The 12,679-nt window shown below is 37.3% G+C and overlaps 1 protein-coding gene across 2 annotated transcripts in view; it reads left to right on the top strand.

Annotated features, from left to right (window-relative positions):
- LOC311436111 (uncharacterized protein) overlaps window positions 1–12,679 on the top strand; it is a 209,328-nt gene that overhangs the window by 79,271 nt on the left and 117,378 nt on the right. The window contains exon 7 of one of the 2 annotated variants that reach the window (XR_014692603.1): window positions 2,493–2,948. Coding sequence is in view for 1 of the 2 variants with exons in the window: in XM_084517934.1 (XP_084374060.1) it covers window positions 2,899–2,914 (16 nt within the window). In the remaining variant the exon portion in view is untranslated. Of the gene's footprint in view, window positions 1–2,492; window positions 2,949–12,679 lie in introns of those variants that run through there. The other variant, XM_084517934.1, reaches the window with a different exon arrangement.

Raw genomic sequence — 12,679 nt, 5'->3', positions numbered from 1 at the left:
GGCTACAACATTGCTTATTTCAGAGTGATTCTGCAGGGTTCTCTCATGCATGTGATGATGTACTCAAAAATCTGTGTGTTGGATCAACAGAATATTTTTTTTTCCTTCTCTTTCACAATTTGATTCACAGTAATATATGATCTGAAGTGAAGTTCATGCCTCTTTATTAAGGCAATGAATAGGATGTGAGACCCAGTCATAAAGGGTTACAGAAAACTTTTGTTTCTTTTGTTAAGTGAAGACATAGACAATCTCAGAGTGGTCACTGATTCAAAAAGCTGACAAACTCTCAAGCCTTTCTCTCTAATGCTACAGGATCAAACCTATTTTAACATAGTAGTGAGTCAACCTCTTAGTTCTCCTTCATGATGAGACATAATGGTGTTTCCAGACCTGACTTTCTGGACAGAGATGTAATCGTAAAAGAAAAGTGTATTCCTAACTAACAGTTTGTTTAAAAAAAAAAAAAATCTGAAAAGAAGGGAAAACTTGATTGGATAAGCCAAGACCTAGTGCCCAGTGTCCCACAGAGGCCTTCTTTTGTCATCTGGGTTAATTAATGTCCATGTCAGATATTATTGCATAACTATAATGTAGGTTTTTCCCAGGTCCTTCCTTATATTATTATTTTTTTCCTGCAATTCACGAAGAAGTGAACACAATACGCTTTGGAAGAGGGGTCCAGGGTGGACCTTAGCTGTTACTATGGTGTGCAAAGACATCAATGATAGTAAAGAATCTAGTATTTATTTGAATGAAAATGAGTCAGTAGGTGGAAACGTGTTTTTACTAGTAGCTGCAGAAAGTCCTGCAACACGGTTGTTCTGTTTATCATGTACCTTGGTGATGATCCTGATAAAACAGAATAATATTTCTGATTTTTATTACCCTATTTACTTCATCAGTAGAGTAAAATTTGTATAGGAGAGATAAAAAAGACAAAGGCAGTTTGCAAGATTTAACCTACTCTCTTTACATAGGTATAACAATTTGAAGGCAATCCTCATATTTTTACTGTAAATGATAACATTTTTATCTAAGTGCTAAAGATATGGAAGGTGTAATAAAGAATTCATGTTCAGGGCTTCTATTTTAGTTATCAATAACTATGTTCTAGAGCATAAATTGATCAATTATTCTATTTACCAATTAGAACAAAAGTCTCTTGACTTTAATGACTGTGTATCAGTAAAAACACGATGTAGATGTAGGCTCAGCTTCCAGATACTGACAAGTATGGACAGTTAAAGCACCTATAAGGGCAAAAATAGTTTTGCACTTTGTAGTGACAGGAATTGCTTACCTGGCAAGAACTGGGTTTGTAAAATATCCTACTCAACCTAATTTCTCAGGTATATAAATTTATATTTATATATGTAAATATCCTACTCAACCTACTCACCTAATTTCTTAGGTGGTTTTCAGAAGCTCAGCTTTTTGTGATATCATTTTCTAGTTCACAAATACTTATTTCTAAATTTTTATTTTAAAAACACCTTGAATAAAACTAAATTTGTCTTGTGCCATCTTGCCTAATACCAAAATACCACACTCACTGAATGGTGTTAGAAAGCCAGCAATCATACAAAATGTTCCTGGTATTGTATGTTCTCCTTCATTGGTTGGAGTTGTGAGTGGAAGAAAAACTTGTAAACAATAAATTCTTTGCCAGTGACTGCAAAATGTGGATTCTGATTTTGTTCCATTTCCTTCTGTTTTTATTGACACCATTGTCAATAATCTTTGTAAAAACTATTTCTGTGCTTATTTAAATTTTCAATGCTCAGCTGATACACAAAGCTTATATACATTTCATCCTGATTTATATTACCAGAAGGATATAGCCTGTCCTTAGTTTGTTCTTCACATTCATTTTCTTCTCTCTTTTTTTTTGGAAACCTGTGCAACTGACTTTGATAAAAAGTCAGTTTTCAACAAGATCTTTTGATACCAAATTGTCTTTTTTTATTGTTATGAGAGTATAGTGTATAGTATTGCACTCTAAGTTCTGTTTATCCCTTTGGTGCAAATGCTTCTAGGATGAAGTGAAGTTCAGACTGTCATATGTTTAGTGTTTTGTCATTTAGCATCAGAAAGGGTTCAACTCTTACTTTTGAAATACAGTGAACAGAGATCATATTGCTTAGAATATGAGTGAGTAGAGGAGTTAGGCAAAATTGAGATGCCTATGTTCAAATATACAAAAAAAAATAAACAAACTCTTCTATTACATCTCTGAAAAAAAATCCTTGTTATCTTATCCTTGACCACTTCAAATTAAACTTCTGTATTTGTTCCCAGAGTGCCTGATCTTAATCTCTCTAGCTTGTATTAATCTCTTCTAATTTAAACGTGAAGATGGAAATGCTAGGACCTTATTAATCTTTACAGCCAACAGATAGAAAGAGGCAACACCCAAGAACAGTTGAAATGACCACTGATTGCCCTTCTTGTTTTCAATGACTGTTGCAAGTTCTTTCTTCTCTTTAAAGGCACTTACCCAAGATTGTGACCACCAGATTGCAGGCCAATCCCACCAGAAGAGCTAGCTCTCTCTGAAGCAGACTAGACACATCCGTATGGAAGAGCACTGGAATAGTGTGAGAACATTTGCAGAACACTGGGGGTTTATAAACTGAATATGTTGCTTTGTATGGCATGCCATGAGACATTGATCAGAACATGTGGAGATGTTTGCACACAAGCAGCTGGAGCAGCGTTGAACAGTATAGAGCAGTTCTGGCAGCTGCATCTGGCCTGATCTCATCTGTCTTGCCTGGGCAGGAATCCTTGGAGCAAGCTATTCCCAGATCTGCACCTTGATTTCATCACAGAGTGAGCTAATTAGCTGGTTCCAGCAGACAGCCCATAAGCAAACTGGAGTGTATTAAGCAGAGGATGAACACACTAAGATGTGAGTGCAAACTGAGCACTTATAGTATATGCATGTCCAAAACAGGCTCCAGAGCTGGGAATGAATTTTATTTTATTTTAATTTTTAATGAGCTAAGTTTTCCTTACCTACACCTCTGAAGAGTTCTACTGTGAGTACATCCTATTACAGCTGTCTTCACAGGCATTCCCCCTATGAACTGGCTGGCTCACAGGTACTGTAATCCACAAAGATTAACCAGGTGGTTGAAAATAGCTAGGGAAAAACATCCAAGCTGGGGAAGCTTTTCCTTATCATTGTTCTTAACACAGTTATTATTTGAAATGTATCCCTTTATGTGATCAATAATTAATAGTGGAGGTTAAATAAATAAATAAATACTAATCACGATACAAGGAGACAGGGAGTAACAGCAAGTCTAACACATAATAGGTCTATCTCAGTGAGTTTCAATTTTCAGAATTGAAATGACAGAACTTTATGTGATAAGCTACAGTGATTTTCCTTAGTCTGTAAGGAAACCAAGGGAAAGTTTGCAATTACTTGAGGACTCTCTGATAAAATGACAAAAATTGCTGGCGCTGCAGAAACACAGATGGAATTGTGCACAATTCATAATGAATGATAAACCAGGAATTAAACTGGAAGGCCAAAAAGAGAATAAAGAAGGTTATCTACTTTTAGTAAAAAGAAATATTACTCAAAGCAAAACTAACTACAAAGAACAGAAAATACATATAAGTGAGTAGAACTAAGCTTCTCAGAATTCCTTCATTTTATAAATATCCATTACACTTTCCATCTTCAGCTGGAGAAAGAACTGAAAAACAAACTGCACAATCCCCTGAATGACAATACTGCTGAACCATAATGACAGCCTGGCTTGTGCAAGGAAGAAACGAAGGGAGCAGAACTGCAGCTGTTTTCATTTTCTCTAAAGGAGATTAATCATGCCACCTGAAATATCAAAGATTAAAGCAATAACTTGTATACAGGAATTATACAATGCTCATCAGGTGTGATGATGTAAACCAAATGAGCTAATCTATTACAGCACTACAGTTGTTCCTATTAGTAGCCACATACCAGGGGAAAGCTTGCCACACACTGCAGCCTGCAACTATGTGCCAGATGAAAAAGATTTTTAGTACAAAACAGCAGCTTCTGTCTCCTGTACATACTGTGACATACATATGAGAGACATTCTGACGTACTTGGAAGAGGCTTCATCTGCTTTATGAGCCATAAAAATATGTGATTAAATGTGCTGCCCTCTAAATGAGAGCAGCATCAGAATTCCAGCTGAAGAGTAATAGGATTAATCTCAAAAGCACATAAGGCAGTACTTTAGAATAATGTGAATCCTCCCTCTCAAACAGTTGTAACAAGTGTGCAGCTTTTGCTTGTTTCCATCATATCTGCTTAGCCTACTCTGCAAATATTTGATTTATTCCTATACTTATAAAATAAATGAATGAATTTATTGCTGCTGTTTGGGTCACCTACAAATAAATTGGCATGGCTTACTTTCCAGTGAACTGCTTTAGCAAGCATATCACTCACACAAAAATTTTGTTGGGGTTCTTGGCTTTTATAAGTCACAACAATAGTGGTGGCATAAAAATAAATAAAACAACCACAACAACAAAACAAATCTAAGAAACTGCAGTAGTGAAGTACAAGGCTCTGAGATAAAAAAGAAGTTAATTTCCTATGAAACATACCTAGACATTTTGATTATTGCCATCTTTAGTTATTTAATACTTGGTTGCACTAGGAACATGATAAATGGAAGTATGGATGATAAATGGGCTAGTGACAGAAATTAGATGGAGCCTATTTCTTGCTTTGTTTTTGATAACACACCTCAGGGGAAAGACCATGGATTCAGAAAAGACTTTCCCCATTTAAGGAACTGGGGATCAGCTTAGAGAATTTAGAGCAATCAAAATCCTTTGCGTGAAAAGATACTTACTAGTTAGTATGACAAAGCCATAAAGACAAATCCTTGCTTAATGAAGAAATCAAATTTTATGGGAGATTGTTTTCTGTTATAGCAAATACACCTTTTTAGGAAAAAATATTAAACCTTGGTGTGATTTTCTCTAATCTTTACTAGGGTTAAATGCATTATGGCAGAGTTAATAGTGTTTACTGTAGTGATATATTATCTGAAGTAGTTTGTTTAATTATAAATTCCATCCTTTTTAGTGGAAAATTTCATCCTCCCCATCTCTCTTTTTGCTTCTCCTGCAGTTGTGAGTTGATAATACTATCTAAACATACTGGCAGTTGTTTCTGTTTCACTTAGGATTAAGGCTTGAAATAATTGATTTTAATATGTAATATGAACCCTAATTTGACTTTAGTTGTACCATATAACATTTAGTTGCCCCTAAATGTTTCTAAGTTTCATTTAAACATGGAGTTGTAAATACACAGGTATGTGCTCTTCTCCTATTTGGCTTGTTAACTTTCTTCAAAAGGAAAAGAAAAAAAAAAGTGTGGATGACAGGTAGGATAACAAAAAGCATTGAAAGACAGCAATCCTATCTTAGCTTTTCTCCTCCATTTAAAATCAGGTTTATTGTGTCAGTTGTCTATTCTGAATGGTTTACATTAATTTGTCATGCAGGCTACATTATACACTTCTCCCTCCGGGATTGTAAGCATTGCTTTTTTCAAGCTTATATTTGTTGTGTTGTATTGTATTTTATGTGTCCATGATACAGGAGAATGTGGACTATAACACAACCCTTCTCTCTTTTGTATTACAACACACCAAATACTTTTTCACCATCTGCATAAAATACATAAAAAGACTACATTGCCATTTATTTCAGCATGGTTATATGGAACTATGGGATACTTTCTTTGGCACAGTGTGCTTGACACTTTAAGCTGGTATGTGTTAGGACATCATAAAGCCTTATCCCAGAAGAGGTATTAATTTATCTCAGGTGGCATTCTTGGGATTTGTGTTTAATGTACACTAGGATCTATTTTGAAGGCTATAAGGCAGTTTCGGTAGCAATCAGCAGAGTTCTGTGGAATGGCACAAAGCCGCAGTCAAGCCAAGGCAGTGCCTTGAATCAAACCATTGTTTCACAAGGAGCTAATTGAAGGGTCCTTTGGTGTGGCTGGATACCTTTGGTGAAATATAGCATCTGTTTCAACTTGGTGACTTGGAACCGAACTTCTCTTATTCTGTGTAAAATTAAACTTTCTACATCTAAAACAGAATTGCAGTCAAACTCAGGAGAGCAAAACAGAGAAAGCTAAGCTGATAGTTTGTTTTCATAGGTAAGTGACTTCTAATTCAATTGTTGAGTATCCACATATACAAGGGGGAGGGGAAATAAATATAGACGTTCAGTTCTGAAAAATGCTAAACCTTTAAAAATAGTTCCCAGCCATAAATCATATACGCTGCAGTGTTCCCTGCAATGTTGCAGAGAACAGACTAGAGAAATAGTCAGTGAAATCCAGCTGTTAAAAATGGTTGCTAAAGCATATAGCAATGTAGCCACTGGGATCAATTTTTATCATGCACAGCAATTCAAAGATATTCAATAAGTCATTAACAAGATTAATGAACTCTAATAAAAAATGCAGGCTCCTGTTCCATACTTTACTTAGCTTACTGTAGTTTAAAATTGCATTTTATGATTTTATTAAAGATATTGCTTAATTTTTCTCAAATTGGTCATTTTATTTGTTAAAATATATTAAATAGATTTTTTTTTTTCCCACAGAGAAATAGGATTTTATTTTTTTAAAAAAGACTTTATGTAGTAAAGTACCTTTATACCATAAGTAGATATCTAATCAATAGGCTCAAGTCTGCTCTATTATAGTAGCATAAGGCTTAGAGTGAGACTTTGAGACTGGATGAGTGCATAATTGCACTACTTTACTATGTGCCAAGTATAAGGGGTGTTGTATCCCAATCATATATCACGTTGTGAAGATTATTTCTTTTGATGACTTATATGTTGGTGGAGCCCTGCTAAATCTCTATCTAATTGCTCTCAGCCTTCCTGCTCAAGAGGAAACTATTGCCTTTGTGGGAGCTGCTTCATTCATTCCCATATTCGGACCTTTTGTTAGAGAGGCTTGAAGCTGTTTTCTCTGCTGTGGGAGCAGCCCATCATATGGACTTGGATTAGAAGTCTGCTGCAGCCTTCAAACTGCCTTAGAGCAAGTGTGAGGGGTGAGCAGGGTGCTGTGAGCGATGGCAGGACCTGGCACAGGGGTCTGTATTTCTTGTTCTTGTCCTTAGGACGTTAATGCCAGTGGGGGATGGGTGGGGAGTGGGAGGGTGGGGGGAGGTTGGGAAATACTGTAGGAGGCTATTCTTGAAATTAGGTGCATTCTGGTATGGAGAACCAGCTTTCCATGAAGGCAAACCAGCCTAATGAGACCTTCAGTACAGCTTGTCCAGGTGATACCATACGACTTATAGGATCACATTTGTTGCTCTTGCTGATAGTTGTGAGATTCCTAAATTGGTTAACGGAAAGTGACTCACAGAAACAAATAATTCTTTGCCAGTGATTAAGACTGAGAGATACTTAACCCTCTTCCTGCATCTGCGTTATCCCTGACATTACTCCTCTGTATCTAATCCACTTTTTTAGAGTATTTCACCTGGTTTAAACAATTCGGGGTTTGTGTGGCATATGAGAAGCTGCTTGTCTTTCATATCCTGCTACTTAGTGCTCTTCCACAGCAAAATTTCTATAAGAGATTTATTGTAGCCCCACTCATTTCACATACATTTGTAGTATGCCATCTCTGAAGAATATAATTCTTCAAACAAACAAACAAACAAACAGAAAACAAACGAAAGCTAAGTGCTAGTAAGTAAAAGTTGGGGGGACATTGGCCAGTCTTTCAAAATGTAGTTTTCAATTACTGTACTGGGAGTCTGTGACATTCACTTGACACGTCCTTTCATGTTCCTCTGTGATTCTTCTGAGCAAATTTGCCCTAGAGAAACTGGTCACAACATGGTTAGCCACCATTTGTTTCTCCTTTTGTGCAAGTTTTACTTAATAACTACCTCAAGCCTTCCTTTATAAAGCTTTGCTCTGGAGACCAGATCTAAGTGTATTTTTGTGATTTAAAAGTTAATTTAAAGGACATATAGCATGTTACCCGGTACAAAGCTTATTTTTGATTCTTCAGTCCTGGATTGATTGGTTTAATAACATTTCTTAATAAAGTAAACAATGCATTTTATCTCTGTGGGCTCATGGGATGGCAAGTAGGAAGTTTCAGTTTATAACTTGGTGGCTTTGACTTAGCAAAGGATATTAGTATGTCCAATGCCATGTAATTGCTCTATATGCACAACTCTTATTTGAAAAATGTCTCCATAACATTTGAAAATGTTATTTTTATAATTGCAGAATATAAACTAGCTTTCACATTCAGCTATCATGTGCAGTTTGGGTATTTATTTAGAGCAGATTTCTTCTATGTCCAGTGTTTTGTCCATAGGCTTTGTGGTTCTGAGTTATTATTTCCAGAAAGCAATCTTACTGGGAGGAGATTCAGTGAGTTCTTCAGTTATGAGTTAAGTTAAATGTTTTCTTGGTAAAATTTTGTGTTCTCCCTGCTCCTTCAAGCCTCTTCCAATCTTTTCTTTTTAACATAGACTTATATTGTTCATCTCAATTCATCTTCCATTCCATTTACTTGCCTTACATGGGAGAAGGGAGAATTGCCGCAATATTTTAAATATTATGATGAGCAATTTGAAAAAGTACTGATTTCTACCAAATGTTAATTTATTGTATTCTTCTCAGAAAACCTCAGTAAAAGCTATTTTATGGATTCCAATAAGGTTTTTGAGAGTTGAGAAATGTGAGAAGTGACCTATAAACTATAACTGATTTTGGATCTTAACCTCATTTGTTTTCAGCTGAATACATGCTTTCAAATCTAATGAGACTCTGAAAATCTCGTCTACTTGAAATGTGAACATGAGAGAGATGTGTATTTGATCTTACTGAGAAACTGTGAAATAAGTTTCATAATGAGAAACAACTATCCCTCTCTACTTAACAAATGCCATATATATTAGAGCCCTCTAAGGATTCACATGTACACAATGAGGTACAGAAATATTTTTCTAAAACTATTATCTTCTTGTATTCTTCACTTGTATGTAAATGGAGAGGGCATCAGTTCCTTGTGGCATTTTGAAGTAGTCTACAGGCAGCAAACCTGCAAAATGAAATATGGAGGGTGATAAACAAAGAGAACACTTCTGAAGGAAGACGAAAAGAACACACATAGGCCTACTTTGCTGAGGCAGGCAATAAGTCTGGCTCTGATTTTCATTTATGCCAAAGCCAGCCATGCTTTCTCATTGTTATGAATTTCTCGAGTTCATTCTTTCATACTCTCTGTGTATCAGAGGTTCATGAGAGAGGGAAAAATTCACTTGAAATGTGAAAACCAAGAAACACACTTCTTTATACCTTACCTTTGCAGATGTATCAAATTCTGTAATTACAAGATTCAGGAAAAATGTTTTATATTTTCCCAAGCTACTAGCAAGCAATGAAGACAAAATATATAACCAATATGGTTCTAAATAGGCACAGGTAAACATACAGTCTTAGTTGATTCTCACTGTGATCACACATCTTGGGGAAGAAAAGGTTCTATATTTTTGAAAATGAAATGGTTCGCAAATAGTTTTCTGGCCTGAGAACAGAAATCGTTAAGAGTTTTTTTGTCATTTGGAGAAAGAGTCACTTTTAGTCACTTTGCTGAGGTCAACTGCATGAAGTTCAACAAGGCCAAGTGCCAGGTCCTGCACCTGGGGCGCAATAACCCCAAGCAGAACTACAGGCTGGGAGAGGAATGGTTGGAGAGCTGCCAGGCAGAGAAGGACCTGGGAGTGATGGTGGATAGTCGGCTGAATATGAGCCAGCAGTGTGCTCAGGTGGCCAAGAAGGCCAACGGCATCCTGGCTTGTATCAGGAACAGTGTGACCAGCAGGGCTAGGGAGGTGATCGTCCCCCTGTACTCAGCTCTGGTGAGGCCGCACCTCGAGTACTGTGTTCAGTTTTGGGCCCCTCGCTACAAGAAGGACATCGAGGTGCTTAAGCGGGTACAGAGAAGGGCAATGAAGCTGGTGAGGGGCCTGGAGAAGAAGTCCTACGAGGAGCGGCTGAGGGAGCTGGGCTTGTTCAGCCTGGAGAAGAGGAGGCTCAGGGGCGACCTTATCGCTCTCTATGGGTACCTCAAGGGAGGCTGTAGCGAGGTGGGGGTTGGCTTGTTCTCCCACGTGCCTGGTGACAGGACGAGGGGGAATGGGCTTAAGTTGAGCCAGGGGAGTTTTAGGTTAGATGTTAGGAAGAACTTCTTCACTGAAAGGGTTGTGAGGCACTGGAACAGGCTGCCCAGGGAAGTGGTGGAGTCACCATCCCTGGAAGTCTTCAAAAGACGTTTAGATGTAGAGCTTAGGGAAATGGTTTAGTGGGGACTGTTAGCGTTAGGTCAGAGGTTGGACTCGATGATCTTGAGGTCTCTTCCAACCTAGAAAATTCTGTGATTCTGTAATTCTGTGATTTTAGGAGTCACTCACTTTGGATCCTGTGGAAGGACTATGAAGGATCCAGATACAAGCTAAATTTGAGAATTCAAAATGCAGAAACAAACAAGTAAATAGAAATGAATATGAAAAATGAAAACCCAAGGTAAATATATATATATATATATATATATATATGTATGTTCTAGCTGTTTGAGATCAAGCCTATAATATCTATTATTCGCAGAACTTCCCCAAACAACAGTTTGTTTCTGTGAAAATGTGTCCAAAAATACACTTAGAATCAATGAACAATATAAAAGTACCTATGTAAATGTTAAATGATTTCTAATCTGTTTAGCCACCTCATGTATGCCTCTCCTATCAAAGGTGTGGAAGCTTTTTAGTCCTTCCTCTCTACTTCCTTCTTGATTAAAGCATACACCATGCTACTCCTCTGCTGGCCTGAATGTTGTCCCAGTGAAACATGGGATTAGAAATTAGAGAGCGATTGATTAAGAATGAATATGTGCTACATTTGTGATGTACTGTGCCTGTGCTGCACTTAGGCCTCCAGATAACAGGAGCCCCTAGGATGCCGAGAACCAGATCAAACCAACCTCATGGTTCAGACTTTGAAGGGCTCAGAGAAAAGGAGGATTGTTCACAAAAGGACAAGATAAAGAATGTCAAACATGCAAGGCCTCAAGATAGCAGGAGACCCTAGGGTCCCAAGAACCAGACCAAACCAACGTTATGGCCCAGATTGTGACCAAGGCCTCAGAGAGCATGCACAAAGAGATGAGGTGAAAAGTTCAATCCTGATGAAGACATCTTACTTCATCCTCACAACCCTCAGCACCCACCAGCAGAAGGCACTCTGCAAGCGCGGATGGGAGGAGTTTATGGAAATGACTCCTTGGAACTAATTTTAATATGAAGTGGGGACAGGTTATGAATATGTATAGGTGTATTGGGAAACTTCATGCATATGTAACTCTTTACTGCATTTAACCAAAGCAAGTTGCTGTGTTAGGTGCGTACGACTTTGGTGGGACTACCCCCCATGCTGCCCAGTGCTGAATAAACATACCTGCTTTATAATCTTACGGATTGTGGAGTCAGTTTCCCGCTACTCACCAGAGATGATCACTTTGCCTTCTCATTTCTGCTGTGCAAAAAGTTGAATACACAGGGGCATATACTAATAGCAGACTAATGCCACAAGTCTTGGAAGAATGGGTGTTTTGTTTGTAATTTATTCATCAAAAAGGTCAGCTCAAACACACAACATCTGTTTTCCACCATGGTTCCGATTTCACCAAATAATTTTGTATGCTGCTCGAGGTTTCAGTAGGAAGACAAGATTAATTACATGTTTCAGGGTACTTTCAAAAATAATCTGAAATACTGTTGCAGTTATGAGCACATAGCGAAATCATTCCAGGTAAGATTCAGTTTGGTGTCTTATAGGGAGAAGCTTGGGAAGAGATACTGTGAAATGAGAAAACATCTAGTTTGAAGAAGAACCATTATGGGATAGGATGTTTACAATTATTAAGTTGGAGAATTGAGCCTTCAGTAGGAGAAGGATACAAAGTGGGCCTGTAGGCTAAAAATGTATTACTTAATATTTATAATGTGCATTAATCTTTCTCTATTTCCTGTCTATGTGCTTAGCATCAGTGTTGGCTGGACCCATATTAAGTGAAAATGATACAAGTCATTTATACAAAGCAAAGTGATTAATGTCTATTGAGGTAATTGGAAGTTTTTTTCTTTACAGTGCTGCTTTATGTACAGCATATATCCATGGTACATAAGGTACTCTACTAACAACACAGATAGATGTTTTATTGTTCTCCTTCTGTTCCACTTCACTAACTGGAGCTATTTTCAGTGTGGCATAGCAACAGGATAATCAAGTATGCATTTAATGCTAAGATTGCATGTAGCTATCTGGAGAAACTAGGTCTAATGAATTCAAAGAAATAGCAGACTTCTAAAACTTATGGTGAAGAGAGGAAGATCATGAGAAAAAAATGTTTGAGGTAATGATGTTAAAATGCTTTAAAGCACATTGGGGACCTAAAAAATGGGAAAGGCAAACTGTTCTCTGAAATTTGAAGACAAGAGTTGTCTGTTCTAAGCCATATATATGCTTTTGAAAACATTCACCCAAACTAATTTTATGCATTGCAAAGATAAAGCAAGAAGAGAAAATTAAGTAGAAA

Source organism: Aythya ferina (assembly GCF_964211825.1).
Source record: "Aythya ferina genome assembly, chromosome: 4".
In the NCBI taxonomy this organism is placed as follows: Eukaryota; Metazoa; Chordata; class Aves; order Anseriformes; family Anatidae; genus Aythya; species Aythya ferina.
The sequence above is the reverse complement of the archived record's forward strand: the minus strand, read 5'-3'. Positions and strand labels throughout refer to the sequence as shown.